General features: G+C 46.0%; 1 protein-coding gene across 5 annotated transcripts in view; it reads left to right on the plus strand.

Moving 5' to 3' along the window:
- Positions 1–25941, plus strand: part of GRAMD2B (GRAM domain containing 2B) — a 100636-nt gene that overhangs the window by 59119 nt on the left and 15576 nt on the right. For 3 of the 5 annotated variants that reach the window (XM_036307948.1, XM_036307944.1, XM_036307949.1), the window contains exons 2-6: positions 13710–13829; positions 16852–16963; positions 18936–19002; positions 19934–20037; positions 23247–23342. In XM_036307948.1, the coding sequence (XP_036163841.1) occupies positions 13710–13829; positions 16852–16963; positions 18936–19002; positions 19934–20037; positions 23247–23342 (499 nt within the window). Of the gene's footprint in view, positions 1–1891; positions 2079–13709; positions 13830–14607; positions 14651–16851; positions 16964–18935; positions 19003–19933; positions 20038–23246; positions 23343–25941 lie in introns of those variants that run through there. The other 2 variants (XM_036307946.1, XM_036307945.1) reach the window with 2 other exon arrangements.

The raw sequence follows: 25941 nt of genomic DNA on the forward strand, positions 1-25941 counted from the left end.
GATGACGCCTGTCTTGCATACCTGCCTCATTAAGCTGGCGTGAGTGAGGGCTGGTACGGTATCGTGGTGTGGGTGTGCATGTTCTTTGAGAACTGCAATGCACAGGCAAAGTCATCTGGAAAATCCAGTCGGGAGGAGTGGCCAGGAAGAGGCAGCGAGCGGGTGTTTTCCAAAGGAATATACTTTCGGCACAGGTAGCGAAAAGGCACGCTGCCAGGGGAGAAATGAAGGACAGGGAATAAGGATGTTAGGTGTTAGGTGTAATATTTTTAAAAATCTATTTAGGTTTACTGCTTATTTTCTTGAAAAGAGGTACTAATTGTCATGTATACTTTACATTCATTCTAATCCTTCTGTCCAGTTCTTTCCTTTCTCCTTCCTTACACACTGAATCTTTTTATTAAGAGTTAGTTGTCTTTAAAAATAGCAGGATAAACATTTCTCTTCATGTGTGGAGTTGTTAGTTCTACAATTATTCCATATTTTGATACCTATAATAACAATTATAATATGTAACACGTAACATAAATAATATGATGATGGTATACGATATTTATATCATTCATTATGTAATTGTGATATAAATATTGAATAATTCCATATCGGTGACAATAATACATACAAAACACAGGGATAAAGTCCAGGGAAAAACAGATCCAAGTAAGAGACACTTAATAGGTTTACTTTCATAAGTAGGTTACCTTAACACTTTACATCTTACAACTTTGAAATAACTAAAAATGCACTCTTTTATTTATTTATTTATTTTTTGCCAGAGGATAACATGAACTGTTCTTTCCTTAAGTAAGTGTATCTAGTTTGGACATGTTTTGGTGAAACCAAAGCCTTTTACAGATAACTATTTTCTCTAACATGTAGATAACCTATTTTTTTAAAGTGACAGTACCTCTCTTCTCTAGAAGTTGAGTCCCATTAATTTTTCATTAGAAAGGAATCTGGGTTTTAATAATACATGGCATTTAAGCAAAGAGAATGTTCACGTGTGTTAGTGGCACGCATACGCCCCTGCCCATCGTGACCACTGCGGGCGATGTGGCGTGAGGGGGACGCTGACGTCAGGGAGATCCCTGTGTGGCAGCCCAGCGAACACGCTGAGCTGTCCTCACGCACATGCAATTCTGAACCATGACAACAGAACACAGGAGACGGAGGAAGTGGTGCTGCTCAGTTTGAGGCGGGGTGGGGGAGACAAGGGAACGAGGTTTCTGGAATGCTCTCTGGTGCTATTTTAACTCTGCAGTGTTGCCCACAACCTTGGCCTTGTAGCTGTCTGGCTTTTGATTTCCCCCTGTACATGGAACAGAAAGACAGCGTTCAGGAAATGAGCTATAAGAGGAAAGAACGCACTTTACTCATCGCAGATGGCAGCCAGGGTGGCAGGAGGCAGCTCCTACCTCCGGATGCTTTAAGTCCAAATGCCTTTTCCAACAGCAGAGGGCCAAAGTAGCATAGCTCTTGTCTCCATGGAGATGGGAGGGGGGGAGGTTCTCAAAACAAAAGCAAACACTTCTCTCTTCTCAAGTAAGCTTCTAATGGCCCTGGGTTTTTTTTTATTTTGTGTGTGTGTGTGTGTGTGTGTGTGTGTGTGTGTGTGTGTGTGTGTTGTTTTTTTAAGCCTTAAATGTTACTGTGCTATTCATAGGTAAAATATTATCTTCTGGCTAAATACATGTATTTCTGGCATGACACATTCTCTCTCTCTCTCTCTCTCTCTCTCTCTCTCTCTCTCTCTCTCTCCTCCTCCCTCCTCCCTCCCTCTCCCTGTCCCTCCCTCCCTCTCCCTGTCCCTCCCTCCCTCTCCAAATAAAAGCTGTCATAGGTATGGTAACGAGAAGTGAAATTTAACGCAAGAGGAGATGTGTTAACATAAAAGAACATTCTGCCCATGACGTTTACTAGCGATGCCTCCTCTGGGGCGTCTCAGCCTCCTCCCTTTCTCACTTGCCATCTGGTCCTCATTCCTGCTCCTTCCTGGACACGTACCTCTAACTCGGGTCTCTCTGACATCGCTCTCTTGCAGCACCCCGCTACCAGAAGATACACAGTAATTGTCTCAGGTGTGTCATCCTCATTCATCTGTGCCTCCTCCCAGGAGACCATGGCGGGGCCCTGGTTCTCCCTGAGTATTTGGAACTGCTCTGCTCCGCTGCGCCCTTATCCCTGCATCCTCATATACTGCTCGCCTCTCAGGTTTTTGTACCTCTTACACCTCTTCTCTTGGGCATTCCCGATAGACGAGTTACTTGTTCTTTCCTTTCTCCTTCCTTATACACTGAGCCTTTTTATTAATTTTGCCTGAAGTCCTTGTCCTCCCAATGCTGTATGATCCTTCATCCTCTGTTCCTTTAAAGTGGGGCTCCAAAGTGAGCCCCCACTTAGTTCTGAAAAATCCAAATGGAGGCATTAACTTTTTTTTATTCTGGGTTTTTTAAAATACATTTTTTTATATATATATTTTATTGAGTTTTTACAGAGAGGAAAGGAGAGAGATAGAGAGTTAGAAACATCGATGAGAGAGAAACATCGACCAGCTGCCTCCTGCACACTCCCCACTGGGGATGTTCCCGCAACCAAGGTACATGCCCTTGACCGGAATCGAACCTGGGACCTTTCAGTCCACAGGCCAACGCTCTATCCGCTGAGCCAAACCGGTTTCGGCTTAAAATACATTTTTATTGATTTCAGAGAGGAAAGGAGAGAGAGGGGGAAACATCAATGATGAGAGCCATTGATCGGCTGCCACCCCACAGTGGGGATCAAGCCCGCAACACAAGCATGTGCCTTGACTGGAAATCGAACCGTGACCTCCTGGATGATTGGTTGATGCTCAGTCATTGAGCCTTGCAGGCTGGGCTTATTCTGGATTCCATGCCCTGTCCTTTTTCTCTCCTGTCTTTCTGTTTTGGTAACTTTTTCATTCTACTTTTTAAATCTAGTTTTTCGCCAAATACATCGTTCAGGCCAAATGCCTCAATTAAATAGATGTCCTCTAATATATCTTAGGAATAGAAAAGTGACTTATTTTGACATTCAGCAATTGCTGATTTGGAAGCTGTTTTGAAGAACCACTTTTTTAAAAAATATATTTTATTGATTTTTTTACAGAGAGGAAGGGAGAGGGATAGAGAGTTAGAAACATCGATGAGAGAGAAACATCGATCAGCTGCCTCCTGCACACCTTCTACTGGGAATGTGCACGCAACCCAGGTACATGCCCTTGACCAGAGTCGAACCTGGGACCCTTCAGTCCACAGACCGACGCTCTATCCACTGAGCCACACCGGTTAGGGCTTGAAGAACCACTTTGAAAAAGGAGTGAAAATAAAAGAAGGAGAAAAGGAGTAAAGACAGAAATACAAAAAATAATACTTAACGTCCCTGCCCTTAAGAAAATTATATTCTGGTTTGAAGGACATATTAAATATATATATTTTAGAAATGTTGTTAGCAGTGAGCACTACAACATGCCCAATAATGTGTGTGTGATGAGGCTGTAATAACAAAAAGGCACTCACATCCGAGCATCAATCTACCTTCTCTGGGAATTGGAAAAGTCAGTGACCGCCTCCTTGATGCATTTTCTTTTATTGTTTCCTAATGATGCTTGGTCTCAAAATACCACTGCTGAGAAGTGTTTTAGTTTGATTATGATTTTGCTTACAGTTGTTTCTTCCAACAGTGGAGACAGTATGATCAAGTTTCCATATGGTTTCAAATTATTGCTCATCTAACTAATCATCAGTTTGAGAACTAACTTTGCACATGTGGTGATTCAGTGAAAAGATGGCCTTATTCTCCCCTGTCCCACCTTCAACATGGCCCTCTTCCGAAAGAACCGGTAAATCTTGGGAAGGTGTTCACCACATAGACAAAATACATGCCCAAGCCCAATATTCAATGCTGAGAATTGTCCTGTACTGCAGATACACTCAAATTTGTCTGATTCACAAGTAGTAATTGCACAATTTCTTATGTCCAGACATTGGGGCCAATATCAGAAGGGTATGTAACCAGGCATGGAACAGTGGATAGTGGTGGGAAGTTAGGAAGGATCAGAGAGGATATTCCAGGCCAGAACAAGAGCCAGTGTGCAAGGTGGCGCATGGTGTAAGCGAGGCCGTGGTGAGAAGACCAACATAGCGGGCATGGAGAATTCCTTCTGAAAAGTAGAGGGAGACGGAAAACTCTGGAGGGCCTTGGCTCATTTCCAGATGCCTTAACGTGATGCTCAATGGACAGCCATTGTTGGTTCTGGACCAGTGGCCTGACATAATGGAAGCAGTGTCTCAGGAGGATGAATCGGGCATTGATGTCCCAGAGACTTGCAGAGGGAGACCCTGGAGGTCACTGCTGTGTGTTCCAGGGGTCACAGGGGAACGTCCGCAGCTGTCCTCTCTGCTGACTTCATCTTATACCAGCAACAAAGCCCTTGTGGGGTGTGTGTGTGTGTGTGTGTGTGTGTGTGTTTTAATATACACTTGTTTTAGTTGGATTTCTATCCTCTCAGAATCAGAATCCTGACATTTAAACACTTTGGGGGGGTTGAGTTGCCTTAGGCTTTGAAAGAAAAGCAATGATTTAGGAAAATAGAATCGGGAATAGATGTAAGGTGGGAATGAATCACGTGCTTGTTCACGGAGCAGTGACTTGTCCACTCGCATGAGCACAGTGGGGGCTCTGTGCGACCAGGTTAAAGAGGTGCGGGGAGTCGGTTGGTGGCTTGCTCTAAGCCATTTGCCCAGCCCTGGTGTTCAGCTGAGCTTTAGGTATTGCTCTTTGCCATGGCCATATGCTTGGGCCTCAACAGAAATAGTATCCCACCGGCAGACCCCTGCCCCTGCAAAATCAGATATTTTTGTTGTTCTTTTGGGCTCTTTTGGTTTTTGACACAGTTTACCACCTGCTAACAATGTAAGTCTATTATACTAAAACTAGATTAGCAAACTCCCTCCCACGTCTCTTCTTGTATTCCCCGTAACTGTTCATGGCAAGGCTGCCTTCTCCATCCCCCAGATAACCTTGGGGTTATCTTGGATGTTCCTCTCCATTGCTTGCTCTCTGTACTCCGGCTGGTGGTATCTCTGGGTCATCTCTCCAGTACAGTCTCTGCTTCTTGCCATCAAATCTGTCCCCCTTATCTGCCTCCAGCCTCTTTCCCCTAACTCCTGCTGTTTTTGTACACAGATTCGAAGAAGCACACATCTCATCCAGGCCCTCCCCGCCCCCCCCCCCCCCCGCCCCCGTGATGTATGTGTGGGAAAAGGTGGGCACTTAATATCCCATTATTCCATTCCTTCTGTTTAAAAGTCTTCTATTAATCCCTACTGTGAACCAAGTGAAGTATGAAAATAGCCCTCTCTCTTTAGGAATCAAACTTCACAAGAACCTAATTTCTGCTGTTTTCTGCTCCCTGGACTCCCGATGAAACCGAAGTGCTAGATTTCCTTGTGCGTGTGGCTCTTCCTTGTCTGCGTGCTTTACTTCTGCGTTTCCTTGTATTTTTCGTGCCCTTTGGGTATCTCCACACGTGCACATTGTATGCCCCCAGCTCAAATGTCAATCCTTCACAAGAAGCTTTGCACAAATACAGTGTTTCTTTGGGCAGAGAGGTGGCACAGATAACTAATGAAAACCATTTTCCAGCTCATAGTTTTTTCTTCATAATGGAAGATTTTGATTTTTCCATCCACAGGAACTGTTTTTTGTTGTTGGTTTTTTTATTGTTATTGAATAGGACAAATAGAAATGTAATGTACACGTCTGTATCTCAGTAGAAATACAATTACAATCTTTTTTAAAGACATCTTGACCCACCTCCACACAAGCTCATGCTTGTTTCCTCCACAAAACTTCCCTGTTTCTGCTCTTTACAAATAGAAGAGATTTCTGAATTCCCAAGACTCTTTATGGGAGATGCCCCTTACAACCTATATTGTGCTTTATTTATGCGATAAACCAATAACAGAGACTAAGTCCTTTGAGCATCTGGCATTTATCTACACATGGTAGGAACTCAAACATTCAAAGATAGTAATTCCACCTGTTTTGGATCTACTCTGAATTTTACATCTTCTCTATGAGTATATTAATAAATATGTTTTATAAATATTTATCAAAACAATATAGTATGTTAAAGTTTATAATGAACTCAGTCCCCTTTCCCATTCTCCATCTGGCTCCCAGTAGCTTTAACTACCTGATTTTAGGTGTAGTGGTTATTTTATTATCTATAAAAATATATGCATCCTGCTCTTTCTTACTAATTTTAAACCTTATCTCCCAACTTCCTGTTTTGATGGAGCGTAAGATTCAACTCACGCTAGCTCCCCGCCTCCCTCTTCCCACTCCCAGTTTTAAATAGGCATACTACTCTTTCCTATTTTCATTCGTTTATGTCTTAGAAAAATACATCAACCCAAATCTCTTGTTAAATCAATTTGACTCCAGACTTTCTAGGATTTTAGTAACCTCTGCCTTTCTTTCACTCTTTTCTGGCTCATATATTTTTTTTTAATAATACTGTCTCCTTTTTTTTCTATTGAAAATTTCTATTCATTTGATATAGAAATGGCTGGCTTAAACATGTCTTCTTGTTCGCCCTCACTTTTTCTCTTTGTTGTATTTCTGTATCTTGATGCTATCTTCCAAACCTTTGGTTAAATATATAGGTCTGATTGAGAAGAGAGGAGGGAGAGGGCCACGTGATTGTAGGGGGTTGGGGGGTAGGAGGTGGGGAGCGGGGATAGAGCATTCCAGGCAGAGGGAACAGCCAGTGTCCGGGTTTTCTCGTGGGGAGTGGCAGGAAAGAGGGGGATCAGAGAGATCAGGATGGGCGGACAGGGACGTCACAAAGTGCCTATAGACTATTAGGCTTTGGACTCAGAGAATTGAGGGGTTAAGGTAGGTTTCCTTTTCCACAACATTGTAATCTGATGTATGGGCCCTGCCCTCTTTCTCTGAAGATACTAATTCAAAGGCTTGGTGGTGTTTTTCTTGTATTGAGTTTTCTCCTGTTCTCTCGAGTCAGTTTCCGAAGAATTTTACCTTCTTGTTGATTTATCTTGGTCTTTTCTTTAAGACTTAAGATTTCTTCGAATATCTGGCAATGCTTTGTTGTCATTTCATAGTTAGAATAAATGAGGGACTAGAGCAGCTTGGAGAAACATGGGTAGGGAGCTGGCACTTCGCCGGGAGACGCCCTCATTCAAAACAAGGATGAGAAGGATTTACTCTGGGGCTCCACCCTCTATACCAGGTACCCTGGTTTTCTGCACCTAAGTTCCGTTTTTAATGGACAGCCCTTCTGAAATTTTCCCCCCAGGGGCTAAGTACCTGACCTGGCAAGAGTGGGTAAGGGAGTCAGAGATTTCTCACCAAACACCTTCAAGGTAATCAGCTGTTTCATCAATTTATAGCATCCTCCTCCTGTAGCCCCTCCTGGAATCTGACAGACACATCACTTTTCTCTGTCCTGGGTGCCCCTCTTCTCAACTACAGCTTCCTCTACTTTGCTGCAAGAGTTAAATTGGACTTTACTTTCTACTTTCCATTTCCCAGAAGTTTCACTCTTCTGTTTACAGTTCCCCGCCAATGTTGTAGCAGGAGGGTTATTACTTCTTTTATACATACTCAGACAGGAGGGGTAGACATTGTGTTCCTGATCTCCTTCTCAAACTGGAAGCCTGTCCTGCTCCACTATAGGTTTTGCTAAACCCGAAGAATACAGTGTTTTGGTATTCCTTTTTTTTCTATCTGCCATACGCCTATCAAGGAAAACAAAAGTTAATTTGTCATTACATTTTATTTTAACATTATACTGACCCCTAATATCTTCTTAACTTCTTCTAAATGCTAAAATTATTCTTTTAAAAAGTCAATTCTAGAATATTGCCAAGAATATTGCAGTTATGATAAGAATTGTTTTCCCCAAATGTTTTCATCAACAGCCCACTAGAAAAATTGGCAAAATGTATATAGAGGCTAATTTACAAAACTGAAAAATTTTTAAAATCTTGAACATATAAAAATAGTACACTCAGTCTTATTCATAAGGAGAGACATGCAAATGTCAAAACTATAACGGGATTTTTTTAAAAGTTTAGCACCTTGTTAGTAAGAATGTATAATCACTGTTATACAGAGTCTTTCTCTGGGAGAACATTTAGATGGGTCACAAACCCTCTACTGGGGGCAACTTAGTGATGACTATAAAATTTTAAAAGTATGTACTTCTTGATGTATTTAACTTTATTTTTGTTGTTGACACTGTTACAGATGTCCCTCATTTTCCCCCCCTTTGCCCACTCCCACCCAGCCCATGACGCCCCTTCCCTCCGGCCATCAGCACACTGTTGTCTGTGTCCATGGGCTCTGCATATTTGTTCTTTGGCTAATCCCGTCATCTTCTTTCATCCAGCCCCCCCATCCTCCTCCCCTCTGACAGCTGTCAGTGAGTTCCGTGTATCCGTGCCTTTGTTTCTATTTTGTTAGTCAGTTTGTTTTGTTCACTAGATTCCACAGGAGGTAAGGTAATATGGTGTTTGTCTTTCTCTGACTGGCTCATACAATTACGTACATTTTGACACAGTCCCATTTCCAGGAAATTGTCCTATGGAAAATTTCACGCACATGATAAACATACAAGGATGTTTGTTGTGGTGGTGTTTATATTTGTAGCAAGACTGAAATCCACCTAAATGCCCAACAATAAGGAACTGGTTAGATTATGATCCACGCATTACAGTGAACTCTGTGCAGTCGTTAAGAAGAATGAGGAAACGTGTGTGGTGTTAGGAAAAGCACCGAGACACAGTAAGTTAAACACAAAACAAACAGGTAGAGAATAGCAGGCTCTCATTTGAGCTTAAAAATACACACGCTCATGCACACAGACTCCCAGAAGGACACACAGGGGCTGGGACGGCAGGAGGTACCTCTGGAGAGAAACGGGGGCCCCATGAGACACAGGTAGAAGGGAGATTTGTTTCCATTTGTAACTTTTGAGTGGTGCACTTATGCCTTTAGCACCTATTCAGAAATCAATGTGTAGGTAGATAACGAAGGAAAATGTATATTGTATGAGAATAGTGAGTGAAAGGCCCTTCTTCCTGCCTTAAAAATCGAGTTGGGAGATTCTGAGTTTACTTTGCAGGTGGGGAGGCTGAGGGGTTGGGGAGGCCCTGGTCTCCATCACACCCCCGAACCTGACGCACCCCGTTCTGCTTCCCTTTTTCGGTCCGTGTGACTGATGTCTCTGCACTGGGGCTGCTGCCCCGTGGTCTCCGGCATCTTCGTCTGCCCCTGGAGCCCATCTCCTTGCTTCCCAAGTGTTGCCGCCCTGGCCTGCCTGCCGTGGAGCCACTAAGCAGGCAGCACCCGAAACCCAGGGTCTGCCCAGCCGCAGGCCTTGGTCCGTCCACGTCCTCGTGCAGCCCTGTTTTCAGTGCAGGGTTTCGGCCACAGTGGCCTGTCGCAGACCTGGCCTGACTCACGGCGGTCCCCGGGCAACGAGCTTATCCCAGCGAGGTCCTCTGCGGGAACATATCCCACCTTCAAGTCACTTCTAAACCTTTGTTGGTCAAGACTGTGGTCTTAGGAAATGGTGATCAGGGATTTTAAAAATGATAATGGATGTAAAACGACCATCACCTGTCCTCTCCTAAGGGAGTTTAGTGACATGTTTTATGCCCCAGCCTAGACTAACATAACGTGAAGGTAGACTCACACACGGGTGTTTGCCGCTGTAATTGGAAAGGAGCACAGCTTCCCTGCTGAGCCTCAGGCAGGCCCTTGTTTTCAGGTTCCTGCGATGCAGCTTAGTCATCGCTGTGCCCAGTAGCTGCTTATCTGACTTTCGTGTGATGATGCCTGGATACAACACGCTCTCGGCAGGAGGGGCGGCGGGGGGTTGGTGTGTCCGGAGAACAGAGTCTCTCTCTGGGAGGAATGAGAGTGGACCCATATAAGAATTCTAATTCTGAATCTTCGTGAAATCCAAATCACGTTCTCATCCGATCCGTGAGGCCTGGAACGACGTTGGGCTGATAGGCGCGGTCTGACCTGTTGTGTATTTACAGGTTGTGTGACAGTGGGGGGCAGCGTCTCAGTGGAGCAAGCACTTCCCAGCGGGGAACACAAACGCGGTCCCCTGATAGGGGCGTCAGGCTCGGTTGGTGTGAGCATGACTGTCTCACGGCTCTGAAATTCCTACTGAAAAGCTTTCAGGGCCCATATGGATGCTTGAATGGGTTGGAGGTGGGAGAGGAAAGAACCGCCGTGGCCCAGGGGAAGGTGGGCCCTGTGCTCCAGCATCTTCGGCTGCTCTGCGGCTCCTTGTAGCTGTCACTCACTCCTCTCTCCCGCTTGCCCCGCTCCGAGCATCCTGCCCTGTCAGCAGGGACTTGTCCAAAAACATTGTTGAAAGAGGAGGACTGTCTTCTTTTTTTATTTTTAAGCTTAGCTGTGTTAACTCTTTAGTTAGTGTCCCTGAAAGGGCCTTGCTTTGTTTTATTTTTTTTTTTAAAGCAAAACTGATGCCTTTATTTTCATGATTTAAATGAGACGTGTTATTTCATCTCCACCGCCCGCTTCCCTGACAGTAACTTAGTTACTGAGAGGTGGTGAGGAAGCATTCCACCCCCTCCCACACTCTGCTCCTCAGACAGGAGTCTCCACCGTTTGACTTCTGCATAGTTTCATCTGCTGCTGACAGGCCTCTGAGGGTCGGGGGTTTGCGGAATAATCTCTCCTGTTGGTAGGAATTAGCTTGCTTCAGTTTCCGTAGCATCTTTAAGTAAAACAAACAAACAAACAAACAAAAACTAAAATTGAGTTGGTCCCTAGATGAACTTCACTGACTCTTGGAGATGCTACAGAATGACTCCCACGTCGGTCAACACACATAAATGACCACCATGAACAAAATGCTGAGCTAAGTGCAGTGGAGGGGGACGGAGGGGGAGGAGGAAGACATAAGTTCCCTGCTTTTAAGGAGTTTATTTAGCCTAGTAGTTGGCTAAGCCGTTTGAGAGGAAGAAGTTAACAGAACAAGGCACTCGTTAATTCGGGGCCTGGTGAGTGATCAAGCCGGCAGCAGCGGAGCCGAGACCACTGGGTTGGACAGCTCTGTGGAGCCAGTGCGCACCACCCCAGGGCCTTCAAGGACAGACCCAGCACTGGAGGCCAAGTGCAAGTGTGAGGAAAAGTGGGGTGGACACTAACTAGAAAGAAGCCAGTTAACTTGAGCAGACCTGTGTGTTCTGTCCTTAAGAGGCACGGCTTGGTGGGTTGACAGGTGTGCACCGCACCTTCTCAGGGCTGAGCCGGGCCTTGAACCAGGACCACCACAGGGCGAAGCACTCAGCGCCCTGCCCTGCACACAGGTGCCTGCCCAGCTGGGGCCGGGAGAGGCGGAACACAGCCAGCTTTGCTTCCTAGCACCTTGGTGCTGGGCTAAGCAAGGGGCACCTTATCTCTGCCAGGCTGTGTACCAGGGGGGCTCCATCCAAACAGAGAGGCCCCTCTTTATTGTGGGGGTGAGGTGGCTCTTGCTAAGGGCACATAGGTACTGCCCGGGACAACGGCGGCTCTGCCTGAGTCTTAATCTGGCCCGGCCTGAAATGCAGTAAATATTTGAATAACAGCTGAGATGGATTGTTGAAGTTCCACGCACACTCGTCGCCCTACTTCAAGAGGGACTTCCATGTGGGTTTCTGCCTGATGCCGCTGAAGCAGGGGTTCTCAACCTTCCTAATGCCGCGACCCTTTAATACAGTTCCTCATGTTGTGGTGACCCCCAACCATAAAATTATTTTTGTTGCTACTTCATAATTTTGCTACTGTTATGAATCGTAATGTAAATATCTGATATGCAGGATGTATTTTCATTGTTACAAATTGAACATAATTAAAGCATAGTGATTAATCACAAAAACAATATGTAATTATATATGTGATCTTAGCCAACCCCTGTGAAAGGGTCATTCGACCCCCAAAGGGGTCGCGACCCACAGGTTGAGAACCGCTGTACTGAAGGAAGGATGCTGTGTGTGCCTTGGGGGGAGAGGGGAAAGGCAGAGATAGGCTTGAAGTTCTAAAATGCTTTTAAACTTGATGCTAAATTTAAGTCAAGTCCTCTCTTTGAAACCAAAGCAGTGTTTTCCTGTTGCTATTTCAAGGCTCTCCACATCCCTTCTGTCACATGATGCAGTTCAGTTATGGACTGAGGCCCTTTATAAGAGTTCTAAGTGCTTTGAAAAGGACTGAAGAAGTAGGGGGCTGGGCCTTTGTCCCCAAATAGGTATCTGTTTAGGAAAAGAGAAATGCTAACTACCAAATGGGAGCACCAGCCATCTGTGGGGATTATTCATGGATCCCTTGGCAGAGATACTTGGCCTTGATTTTGACACCACAATGGAATTTTCACGAGCGGTAAAATGTGGTAAATCAGCAACCACAAAGCTTAACCTAACCAGTAACACTTCCTGCCTGTGTGTTCATTGGCAGGTGAAGATACTGAAGGGTGCTAAGTTCGGATTAAAATGAGCTAAACTATCATAGCAATGCGATGTTAACATGCCTTCCCTCACACATGCTCAGCCACGATGGGGTTCTCACATTCTCAGAAGTGTGTTCTGTGAGTTCTTTGCTGTGCAGGCTGACACCCAGGAAGGTCTGACCCATGAACAACACCTGTATTCTCCCTCCCCTGGTTCCTGCCTCTCCTCTTCCCACGCTGGAAGTGGTGTCTTCTGTTCCTGAGGTTGAGGGGCCACTGATCACCTCCATCCTCAGTGATTCGGTGTGCAGACCCTCTTGACTGACTTTCCTCTCTATTCCCTCTTCACCAAGGTCAAAACTAGTCTTCCAAAAGCCTGTTGATCAGGACTATATACCACCAGTGTCCTAGACTCTGGGTCAGGATAAAAATCAGTCAGATTCCCAGCCCACCTGAATTTCTTGCACTGAAGAGCTAATAAGGGGGTTAGATGGATAGATAGGTGGTTGCATGGGAGGGAGACAGACAGAGACGGAGAGAGAACACACATGTACACCAAGACCTATCAGATGGACAGACCTGAGTTTGAGTCCCAACTCAGACAAATGCTAGTTCTGCAAACTTGGGTAAGATAGTTACTGTCTGAGAGCCTCAGATTCCACATCTGTCACATGGGGAAATCATCCCACCTAGCCTGGGTGGGTGGTTGTGCCGACAGGTGAGAGACTGCCACTTGCCCAAGAGGTGCTTGCTTAAATAACAACAACCCAAAGCGGGGCCCGGATAACTACAACAGAAGGTGACTAAGTGGCACAAGCCGGGCAAACAAAGGGCCTCGGGGTTTCCCGGCAGGAAGGCGCACACCTGGCTGAGGGCTGGGAGTGTGTGTGCGCAGGGGCCCTCCCAGCCTCCAGGTGATCTGCACTCTGCGCGGGGAGGCAGGGCAGAGCAGGGCCCGGCGCAGACCTGGGAGGCAGCAAGTCCTCACAGAGCCCGCTGTTTACCTGCTGAAGCCCGCCGAGCGGGGTTGCAATGGAGGTTTGGAAAGGGCACAGCCGCCCCAGTTGACCTCAGCCTGTTGGTGGGGACGGAGGAGCATTCCATGCTCCAGAAGGCGAGGTGACTTCACCATTTTTTCCCGTCCGCCCCCACGCTGGATGTCTAAGGTGAAGCGATTTTCTCTCTTCTGCAGCTCAGAGGCTGAGAATGGTGTGGAGGAGAAAAAGAAGGTCTGCAGGTCGCCCACAGCCCAGTCTCCCACCCCGTCCAGCGAGGCCGAGTCCCCAGACCCGAAGAGAGTCATCTGCCTGCGGTGAGTCCTCACGCCCACTTGGTTCTTCTTGCTGCTGGGAGGGGCTGGCGATTCCAGCTCTATGGTGGTGGTTAGAAGAGTGCGTGAGGGTTGTCTGTCGGCCAACAACACCCCGAGAAAGAAGCGGCTGTTTTTCCTTGAGATCCCGGCACCTGGCGCTTGCCTTCCTTGCTCATGTCCTTCTGAAAGAGGACTTTTCTCCTTCCCGCCCAGCCTGCTGCGGAGTGTCTGGCCTTTCCTTAGAGCACTGGCTTTGCTAACTGATGAAGCCGGTGGCCCTTTTTCCGGATTAGGTTTATAAAGCACCTGGGAAGGCCCGCCCAGGCTAGAGTGTCTGCTTTGCCTCTGGGTGTGCACACCTGCTGTCTCACTCTCCTGGCAGCCACGAAAAAGAGTGGAGGGGACCCCATCGGGGGTCCCCAGGCCGGCTGTACAGGCTGGGACCACGGTTTGGTGGTGGGGCTGTGGGGGGCCCAGCAGTTTTGAGATGTGGAGCTGCGGTCCCCATCCCTCCTCGAGGCACCAGTATGTGCTGTCCTTCCCATAAGAGGAAGAAGTAGGAACGAAAGAGTGGCTTTTTAGCCCTGAAAAGAGAAGGTTAAACCAGTGGTCAAGTCCGAGTGAGGTGGCCCTGGATCTGTAGGAGTTGCGGGAGTTGCGGGGTGACCACCCTCCTCCTGCTGTTAGGCCCGTCAGAACAGCTACCTTCTGCGTCCTTGGGCCCCTGCTAGAGGACGAGTGAGTAACTCCTGCTTTCCCTTTCCTCCTGGCTGCCCAGCTCACCCCTTCTCTCCGCCTCCCTACTTCATGCAGGACCACGTGTAAGTCTTCACTATCCCCCAGATTTGCCTGTCACTGCCGGCCCTCTCGCCAGCTGTGCTGCCAGCCTGACCTCACCTCTCACTTTACCCCTGTTTTTCTGTAGCCGTTTCCTGTCAGCGCATCCTGTGTCACTCGCCAGATGAGCATGTTGTTTCTTGTGTCTCTCACCATGTGGACTGGCTGCAGCATGCTCCTTTACAGCACCGCTGGTTTAACTCCAGCCTCCCCAGGCTGTAGATGAGATCCATTCTCCCGGCCAGGGCATGCTTGCTCAGCGGCACAGGGCGTGTGCTCCCCGGAGGTGCCGCCATCCCAGCGCTTGGTTTCAGGCTCGGCTCTCGCTGTCTGGAAATTCTTGGTTTTTGCATCAGGGGCCCCGCAGTTTCATTTTGCACTGCTCCTGCTCAGAGTCACTTGCGGGAAGTGAGAATAACAGGGTTGAGGAGACCAAAGCCATGCTGTGTAAATATGCACCCCTCCCCCACCGCCAGAGATGGGCCCTTCTGCTCTTCCTCTTGAAGCTGTCAAGGGCTCAGCTTGTCACCTGTGCTTCCCGTCCATGGTTCTTCAGAAGGTCTGACCACTGCCTTGACCACTCCATTACTATTTGTTCATTTGAATCAGCAGAACTGATAAATTCAAATTAGTGGATAGTATAAGTAATAGGTAATATGACATTTGAAAAAAAATCATTTTATTTTCCAGTACAGTACAAATGATTACTCATAATTTTTTTAAGTAATCCCTAGAATTCTAAAGACATTTCGATCTGTAAATAGGCTCTGTGGCCAGTACCTGAATCCCAATCAATGTCCCTTGAATAGCTGAGAGGTATCTCACCTGTGGTTTGAGCATCACAGATTCAGAGTCTGGCAGGGGCCTGGGACATCACATAGTCCGCCTTTTCACAGCTGAGAAAGCCAGGGCCTAATGTCCCTCTGACTTCAGGCGTTTCTGTCCCTCAGCCACACCCATATGCCACTCAGATTGCTTAAAATTCTCCTTAAATCAGCTTTGAACCAAAAATTTTAGCTGTGCCTCATTCCAAGGAATCATATTGTGAAATCATGGATGTCATGGGCCATTTTCCCCCAATAAACAAAAAAAATCTGCATAATCATATCATAAAACTTGTTCATTATGTATATATACACAAACCTCTGAAAATCACACATGCATCCACTCTGAGATGACTGTGTTGAGCTGTGGGCTGAAGCCATGTGCAGTCACACGTCTACTGAATGGAGAGCCTTGACTAGAACTGCCTTAGGAAGGAACCCTGGACGTGACTTCCAAACATGTTGTTCTTTTGTATCCCGATTTCACTCCGACTGTTTTCCCACTCTGGGATGTTTTGTCTCTTTTCCTCACACCCAAATCCTCTCATCCTATTAGGCCCCATGCATTAAACCCACATTGTTCTATTGGTCTCCTCTTCTCTTTCCTCCTGCTAGACTAATTGTCTCTCTACCTCTTCCTAACGCCTGTGATATTATTGTTTTGGTGCTAAATCGTGTACTGCCCTTCTAAGAAGTTTTGTTTTTAATCTGTTTTCATTTTCTACTGAGGTATAATTGACATATAACATTATATTAGTTTCGGGTGTACCACATGATTCAATATCTGTAAACATTGTGAAATGCTCGCCGCAGTAAGTCTAGTTGATATCTGTCCTCATCATGCATAGCTACACATTTTTTTCTTGTGATGAGGACTTAGAGAGATGTTTGATTGTGCACAGGCTCCTTAAGGATAAAGACTGTCTTGTGTGTCCCAGGCATTTCACACAATGCCCCACTTAATGAACACCTGTTAAATATTAATAGATTTCTGACATAAAAATGTTTTTGATTGAACTATAGCTGCAATTTTGTTTAATGATCTGCCTCCTATACTCTTTATACTGATTAAAATACTTTTGAGGTGATAGAATTACTTTTGCAACTGGATGGTTATATTTCTCTTCTACAAATGGCCATGGCTTCAGTCTGAGATTCCAATCTGCTGAAGCCATCCCAGCCCGACAGCATCGGCTCTGTAAACCCCTGAGAGGGTGACACGTGGTTGCTGACATCCAGAAGGGCAGGGCGAGCGGCAGGTCTTCTTGTGAAATGGGATAATAATCAAGATGTATTACAATGAAATGAATGAGCAGCATAAAAAATTCATCCTATAGTCTCCCTGGGTTTTCTTTCCTCAGGTCAAAATCCAGTTTCGACGGTGTCTCTTTAGTGAGTGATAAGAACGAGTGCAAAACAGAAAGCAAAAATGACTCTAAGATTGAGAGGAAAAAGTCTTCGTCTTCCAGCCAGGTACGTGGGCATGGGACATGTGCTATCTCCAGGGCGACAGAGCGTGTCGCCAATGGGAAGAAGGAGCCCATGCAGGCAGCTTCCCGCTGGGCAGGACTACATGGGCATTGGTTGTAGAGGATCTAGGAGAAAGGACAGACCACAGATCCTTCCATTGATTTTTCATCACTATCATAATTTACAGCTGACCTTTCAACACGTACTGAGTGGGACTGAGCCCCAGACTGTGCCCCTAACTCTGACAGGTGCCCACAGACACCCCCAGCAGGGATTGGCACCGAGTTGCATGCTTGTCTCATAATTGGCCAAGACTGGGAGAGGTGTGACATCCTTGCATTGAAATGAAGGAGTATGGGGACAGAGGCCACCCAGCTGCACACAGAGGAAGACCTGCGGACAGCGGCATTACTTGCTTCTGCTCTAAAATACTAGTGTATCGAGGCCCAGTTCTGCGCCGTAGCGTGTGACGGACTTACTAGGCCAACAGTGGGATTTTTTGATAATTCATCCCTAAATACATGAATATGTGTCTCCTAAAAACTATTACAAAACACTGTTGGCACACCCAAGAAATTGAACTAAATAGTAAGTGCAGAAAATATATTATTAATGTGAAATCCATTTTTTTCAAATGTCCACAATCATCCCAGTAGTGAACACCTTTTATAAAGGCTTTTCTGTTTCCCCTCTCAAACATCCGCTCAAGAGCCAGGTATTGCTTTACATTTCTATCAGTCCCACTACCCTTTTCTTAAAAACTCTTACAACAATGATATGTTTGAAGAGTCCATGGCCCGGGATATTTTTAAATCAAGTGGTGCTCACTGTAGCCACTAAAAACAAAATCTCAGTAAAGCTCCCTTGCACACCTGGCTTTAATCAGGTAACTTCCTGGATGCAGGTGTACTCCTAGGAGGCGGCGTGAGGTAACCTACAATATGAGGTGTTTATCTATAAAATAGTAACTGTGGGGGCCGGCCGTCATCTGCATGGCCTGTCTGAAGCTCTTCTTGACAGCAGTACTAGGGCCACTTTTGCCATTGGGATCACACCTGGTTTGGATAATAGGACATCAAGGATCTGTTTTGCTCCTAAGAGTTTTCCATCGAAAGCATCTGTCAGGCAGAGGGGTGCTTGGAAGGAGGACCCAGCTCTACGTCTGAGAGCTGTGGTTCCAGGTAACCGGTATCTCTGAGGCACAGTGTCCTGACCCAGGCAGTGGCGATCCTGGGGTGGTTTGTGAAAGCATTTTGCCAAGTGTGAAATTTGGTCTGTACATTGTTGTCAGAGTGGTAGAAATAGATTCCTTGAAAATGAAGAGGTTTTCAACATTTCAGACTCTTGGGCCTTCTACCTCCCTGGACAGAAACCCTACCGGTCTTGACGGTCATCTCCCTGGGACACTGGCTAAGGAACCGCCTTCACAATAACAGTGTTGTGACAATCCCAGATAGTAGGTCCTTAGCCGTTTTGTCCCATTTGAGCCTTCAGGCATCCCATGGAGGCAAGTCATTTCTGACCTCTGGCACGGAAGGGGAAGCTGAGGCCCAGAGAGGCTAAGTGACTAGCCCACAATCACAGACCAAAGAAGAAGTGTGGCCAAAACTTGAACTCAGGTCGACGTGACTACATAGGTTTTAATAGACTACTCACCTGTAGCCCTAGTGCCCTGGTGAGATTCCTTGGCATCCCTCTCGTTTCTTACATGGGACATCCTTATCCAGCACCCGCTGCATCATGGTTATACTGTACACGCAACCAGCAGGGCACTGATCTTGTTGGCAGAGGAACCCTTCGTGCCCTGCCTTCCACTGAAGGGTTGTGTTGGAGACTGTAAGATCAGAGAGATGGAATTCATGAGGATGCTGAAATAAGGGAGGGAACGTGTATTGTGTCATTTAAACTGGAGTTAAAATGTGTGATGTTCCACAAAAAACTGAGAGCGGCCATGTCTGTTTTGTTCCCACTGTAGTACAAGGCAAATTTGCACTTCCACAAGCTGTTTCTTGATGTCCCGACGGAAGAACCACTGAGGCAAAGTAAGTTGGCTTTTAAAGCTCCATAGTTGAAAAGATGCTCATTGGTTTAGGGGAGGAAGAGGACTGGGGACTGAATCACCGAGGGGTGGTTTCTGAAAGTCATGAGGCAGCCGCAACGCCAGCTTCATTCAGCTCTCACTGAGGCTCTTAAAAGACGAGTAGAATGGGAACCTGAGTCTCCCTACTTGATATGGAGCCGATCCAAGATGATTCCAGAATGAGGTCCTCGCCTTCCATACCTACTGCTGAAATGCATTGTGTTTGGATTGTTCTGAGATTTAGGATAACAAGCCTGGAGCAAGACAGGCCACTAAAAGAAGGCTAAAAAGACACACAGATCTGGGTGGACAGACATGTGCTGACACCTGCATTGTGCCGGGCGCAATGGTTACACCTAAACACCCTGCCCAGCGTGCCAGCTAAGCACCTGCTCGCCGTAGGGGTTCACCAGGGCCCAGGGCTCCATTCCAGCCCCTCCATGTACAGTGCTAGGGCAAGATGCTGGTTCCAGCCATGATCCCCGAGCAGGAAGGCGTGGGTCACATGCTGTACTGGCAGTTGGACCATCTATTTCAAAGGACGTCACTAGTGACAGTCCCAGGGAAGGAGGGCAGGAGCGCTAAGGTTAGCACAAAGGGACACACCTTCCTACATAGAGGAGATTCCTGAAACACCATTCCTGAACTCACTGGCAGTGATAGATCTGCCTTTCTGGTTTGATTTTCATGCTAAAATGTGTACAACTTTGAATGAAAAAAACAGACCCTCATCTCTATACTTTTACTCCAGTGAAGATGACTGAAAGGGGATGACAGATGTTGTGAGCATGGGAGTGGGTTGTCTCTGCCCACCCCTGAGTCACCAGCATCTGTACAGGATTCTTGTTCTGAACGTAAATTCCAAGTGATGTAATACGTGTGTATTTTCTCAGGCTTTACCTGTGCTCTGCAGAAAGAAATTTTATACCAAGGGAAGCTCTTTGTGTCAGAAAACTGGATTTGCTTTTATTCCAAGGTCTTTGGAAAAGACACTAAGGTTTGTATCATTTTTCAGAAAGGAAGCTAACCCTGTGGATAGTAATTGCTTTCAGTGTAGCAATATTTGTAAGTACTGTGTCATTATTATACCCTTAATGGTGGTTCCAAGGGGGACAGGTTCTGAGTGACAGGTTCTCAATGCCAACACCTCCCTCTCTCCCACAATCCTGCCCTCAATCCTTCTTACCCGGCCGGTGTCACCAGAGAACGCGTTATTCCTATGAAAAGTGTTCCACCATCAGTTTTAAGGATGTACATTAAACTAAAACAATTTGTTAAAAGAAATCCTGATTTTGTTCTGTATTCATACCAGTCAACCATCTAGAAAAAGCTGCTTACAGAGTTCACTTTGTACTGTTGCCAGCCCAGAAGGAGCAGGAACTGCAGCATTATGACGGAGTCTGAGAGTCATATACCCACAATCCCCAGTGGGTGCTGACTGACACCTTGGCATCCCCATTAAGTACAGAGCTGGGGAAACAGACGCCCGTGACACACTGAGCCGCTAAGGAGAACAGCCTGAAGGAGTTGGCGGCTTCCCAAGCCACCGCCTTCTAAAACAAGGCCCTTGGGACTATGGCATCAGAAGGGAAGAGAATTCCATGCCTCTGACATTCTTGCCCTTTGAGCTGTGCTGTCACATCCAGGCCACCCCAATAAGGAGTCAGAGGCACGCCGTGTTGGGTGTGCGTGACCGCAGCGAGGTTTCAAGCATTCTGATTTGTGATTATGAGTAAGCAGCTTTTCTATTCATGAAGTAGCTGATTAAAAATTCTCGTTAAGTGGTAGGTATGTTTAATTTAAGTATTCTCCCTACAGCCACGGGCAGTCTTCTAGCTAAAGACCACGTAACAAATGAAATGGAAATTCTTTATTTTGTTGGTGTTGAGTCAGCAAACTAGCATGCTATTTTTAGGTTGAATGTTATTTTTATATTGTTCCTTTACTATATAGAGTTGTTTTAGATGCACAGTTATTATCTGAATCACTATAATGCAAAGTGATATTAAGCAGTATTCCACCCTATTTCCAAGATTTCTGGATTCTAAGACCTTGTTCATGGAGCGGGGACGGGGGTTGGGGGTTGAGCGCCATCCAGTTCGAGGTGGTAAAGATGCTGTCAGGAGTTCAGGGAGAGCCAGCAACTCACTGAAGCAGCAGGGTGTGAAGACATTAGTGAGGAAGTCTTAGTCTTCCTTTGTTAAGGATAGGGGAATTCACAAAGCCAGCATGTGCCGTTTCACACGCATACGATTCTGCCAGTGGTTTCAAAATCCTACGGCCATCTACGAGAAAACTGACCAAAGGTACAAGGAGTGACCCTGTGTTTAAAGGCTTGCCACACCGGGGCTGCTTTTGCATGTGCTATATCTAAGAGACAGGAGATTGGAAACGAGCAGAGTGGGGACATAGGACGGGGACAGTGACGTGTACATTTCTTCCCCTGGAAGGATGGCTCAAGGGGATGGGGCTCAGCTCCGTGGCGGAATTTCCTCCCTGCCAGCAGGCCTGGGTCCAGCACCATCCAATGTGAGCTCAAGGCAACCACGATTTTCTCTAGGAAGAGGACTTTCTAAACACCCTACCCTGGAAAAAAAAGATTAATAAAGTGTAGTGTTAATTTAATCAGGGCCTTTTAGCCCACCGGTATTTTCAGATGCTTGTAAAATTAAATGTGTGCATCACAATCCACCTGGGCTCACACTGAAGGTTATTATTTCTACTTTATCTCTCACATGTGATCTACTTGTCATTGTATACTCATGAAGCCACTGACTGAAAACTCTTTCTGAAGGGGGTTCCGGGCCCTAGATTATGAAAAGAAATCCTAAGTTATAGCCCCTCAACACTGCTCAGAAACAAAATTAGACGCATTTTTACATCGCCATCTGTCTGAGTAGATCGTGGCATCTTTTTTCCAAAGTCATCTCAACCTACAGCTGGAGGGACAGTAGAACAATTCCACCTAAGTGTGAATGCAAATAGTCAACCAAAAAAGCGTGGTATTTCCTTCCTTTAAATTGCCAGTATTAACTGAAGGACCTCCTTTTCCCCATTGACCTCGATCTCTTTCAGAATATATAAAGCATTTTTGCAAAATACATGTTCAAGTGAGTGGGTGCACATAGAGAGAGGTTCAGGTCATATTCTTTTTACCGTGGGTGTGTGTGTAACCCTGTTTTCAGAGATCAAAGTGATGTGATCCCTGAAAACCAAACTGGGTTGAAGGGATGCAGCTATAACATAAAAGTATCAGGAGCATCGACTATTCTTTGTGGCATCTGATACATTCTTGTAGTATATTGTACGGAAAAAGAACTACACTTAGGATAAGATTTGTTCGGATTCTGTCTTTGTAACTTACTATATTTATGACCTTAAGCAAGTCATATGCCTCGCTACACAAATGTCCTTATCTCTCAGAATATCTACTTTACAGGAAGGTCATAATTAAGTGGCATTATCACCTGTAAATAGGTATTAATAGTAGCTGCTACAGTTGTCATTGTTATTCTTTATTGTTTGAACCAGAAAAGAAATTAGAGTTCTTCTACTTCACCCATCCTCTTTACATGAGGCAAATGAGGAAATGAAGGACAGTGTCATTGAGTGCTAGGCATTTTCCATACATTATCTCATTTAATCCACAGAACATCCTGGGAAGTAGATAAAACTAACCCCATTTTACAGATCAGGAAACTGAGGCCTAGAAAGGATAACTCATCAGGTAGAGGAGGTCATACAGACAGTAACAGAACCGAGCTGAGAATTCAAGTTCCAGACTTTCTGTCCAGTGATGGTTCTATTCACCCGTGCTTTTCAACATTTTACCTACCCACATGTGCCTGAGACAGAGGAGAGGGGGGTATGGGAGATTAGCCTGCAAAAGCAACCTTCTTTAGAGCCTGGGGCTTATCTTTAGCATGCATGTAAATTTTGCATTCTAGTCCCAAGTCTAAAGATAAAGGTTTCCCAGGAAGCTGTTCAGTGGGACTGATGATCCTGATTTATTCCCTGGCTTTGCATAAACAACAGCTTAAGGAGCTCAGGGACACACCCAGGCCACTCTTTAAGATGGACTTTCCATGGGTCCCAGAGAGCCTGCTGCTGATTTGTTATCTGTCTGTTTTTTCCTTTAACAGGAAAACTTGAAGTGTTGTTCTGTGAAGTCTTAACCAGTGTGTTAATGCAGGGCTTCTGTTTCAGATCTCTATTCCGGCTTTCTCCGTAACCCTGATAAAGAAAACCAAAACTGCGCTTCTGGTGCCAAATGCCCTGATTATAGCGACGGTCACAGACAAGGTGAGTATGCCCCAGGGCAGGGCACCTTGCTCCATCCTGCTCTGCTCTCCCTTCCCTCCTGCTGAGACCAAGACCCTGGACCATAAATATCATTATCTCCCACACGGAATCACCAAGTATATGTAAGACTGATTTGTAAAATCCTAGCCTGTAGTGTTGTTTCCCCTCACAAGATGATTTCTTCTAATATCATTGTTGCCAATTTTTAATTTCCCGCTGACGTATTTATATTTGCTTGACCGAGGTCAAAAAAATAAAATTTGTTCCAAACTTCCCTTTCCCTAACATCTGTTAGGTCAGGCTAAGTTGATGTTCAGTGTCTTTAACATGATTTAAAACAACCACCATCCCCACCTTGTTGACAGGGTGGGGCGGGTGACACTGAGGAGTCCCTGCAGTGGGGGTGGCCAGCCGCCCCATAACCTCAGATGGGACCTCTCCAAAGGCATCCCAAATACCTAAAACGTGTGCTTGTTATACGCGCCCAAATTCAGACCAGTTCCTGGCCCCTCTTGGCTTCCAGGTTGCCTTAACTATGCCACTTTTTTTATTAAATACTAGAGGCCCGGTGCACGACATTTGTGCACTTGAGAGTTAGGGGGTCCCTCATCCCGGCCTGCGCCCTCCCGACCCCTTAGGGAGCAGGCCTAAGCTGGCAGGTGCACATCCCCCAAGGGACCCCCGAGAGGCTCCCGCCAGCACTGCTGCACTCCCCAGCTGTGAGCCCGGCTTCTAGCTGAGCGGCGCTCCCCTTGTGGGAGCACACTGACCACCAGGAGGCAGCTCCTGTATTGAGCGTCTGCCCCCTGGTGGTCAGTGCACGTCATAGCGACCTGTCATTCTGCCATTCACTCTGTTTGCATATTAGCCTTTTATTATATAGGATACTTTTATTGATTTCAGAGATGAAGTGAGAGGGAGAGAGAGATAGAAACACCAATGAGACAGAATCATTGATCAGCTACCCCCTGCACATCCCCTACTGGGTCTCGAGTCCGCCAGGTGCCTCTCGTTTCATAGGTCAATGCTCAACCACTGAGCCACACGGGCTGGGCTCTATCCCACTTCTGTATGGGAATTCTCAAGCTGTTGTTGACTGCTGTGATGCTACAGTCTTGTGCAACCAGAAATATTTTCACTGAGAGGTGTTTATTTCAGCTTGGGTAGAAAGAGGGAGTGGAATATTTTGGTTACCCATATTTCACTTGAAATTATTTTTTAATTCTTTGCCTACTATTTCTATGAAAGCACAAAAGCCACATTCCATTTGTAACCATACTGGATAGTTGAAGAGGGAAAGATGAGCTAGAAAATATGTTAATACCTATTTTTGAAAAAATATTTAGATAAACTAATGGCTATTAAGCATCAAGTACTTCTTGCCAAGCATATGCTAAATACTTTCCTTATGTTTTCCCATTTATTCTACCCTACCACCCTTTTGGGGGTAGATATTGTTAAGAAAACTGAAGCTAAGAGGGCCTAAGTAAACAATTTGCCCAATGTCGCCTACTCCGTGTCAGAGCCAAAATTTACACCTGGGTCTGGCTAATGCCAGAACCTATAATGTTAACTACTTTGGGATATCATACTGAATTATATTATACTAGAGACCCGGTGCATCGATTCGTGCACATGAAAGGAAATTAATTAGAAGGTGGCTGGTTGGGCGGGACTGGGTGAGATGGGCCAGACATGCCCTGGAGCCAACCTCCCATTATCCCTCCCCGGCTGGCCGCACCTGGAGCAGCACTGGGGCTCAAAGGGCATCTGCGGAGTGAGTGGGGTCCCTCCAGCAGGTGGGGTCCCTCAGCCTGGCCTGCGGGGATCGGGCCGAAACCAGCAGTCCGACACCCCCCAGGGGTCCCAGAGTGCGAGAGGGCACTCTGCAAAGTTGCTGTCGCTCAGCAGCTCCTGCGTTGAGCATCTGCCCCCTGATGGTCAGTGCGTGTCATACCTACCGGCCAGTCGGCCAGTTGCTTAGGCTTTTATATATATAGATTGTATTGGAAATTGTATCAGTTTCTTTAATGGGTGAATTGAATAAGGGGTAATCACAAAATTTGGAAAGTGAGCCTGGAAAGATTCTATGGCTCAAATACATGGAGAAAGAGTGAGTTTCAATATTTTTCTCAGCATACTGTTTAGGGTAAAATCATTTTTCCTTATGTCATTGGTCTCCAAATTACTTGTCTGGCTCTGATTTTACTTCTTTCCCATAACTCACAAGTACCCTCTGCAGAAATCTCCATATTTGTACAAGAAGGACTGGAAGTGGCTTGAAAAAGAACAAGCCTATTAGAGCCCCTGGGAAATTTTCAGTGGAAAGCGAGGTCAGCACAGAAAAAGCAGACCCTCAGGAATTGCTAACAAAAAAGGAGGTGGAGAGGGTCTAGTACATATCACCAGCCTTTTCTTAATGCCCAGGTCTTTTCCTGCTGGTGCTGATTTGGGGCGCCTTTCTCGGGGTATTGGAGCCTTCATTTTTCTCTATGTTTGTCCATTACTTCAATTGAGTTTGAGGGTTTTGTTGCTATCGTTGGGGAGTATATTTCCTTTAGTGCGGGAGTACACATATGTAATACCCTTTGTAATACTT

This window comes from Myotis myotis, unplaced genomic scaffold, assembly GCF_014108235.1.
Source record: "Myotis myotis isolate mMyoMyo1 unplaced genomic scaffold, mMyoMyo1.p scaffold_m19_p_5, whole genome shotgun sequence".
NCBI classification, from domain to species: Eukaryota; Metazoa; Chordata; class Mammalia; order Chiroptera; family Vespertilionidae; genus Myotis; species Myotis myotis.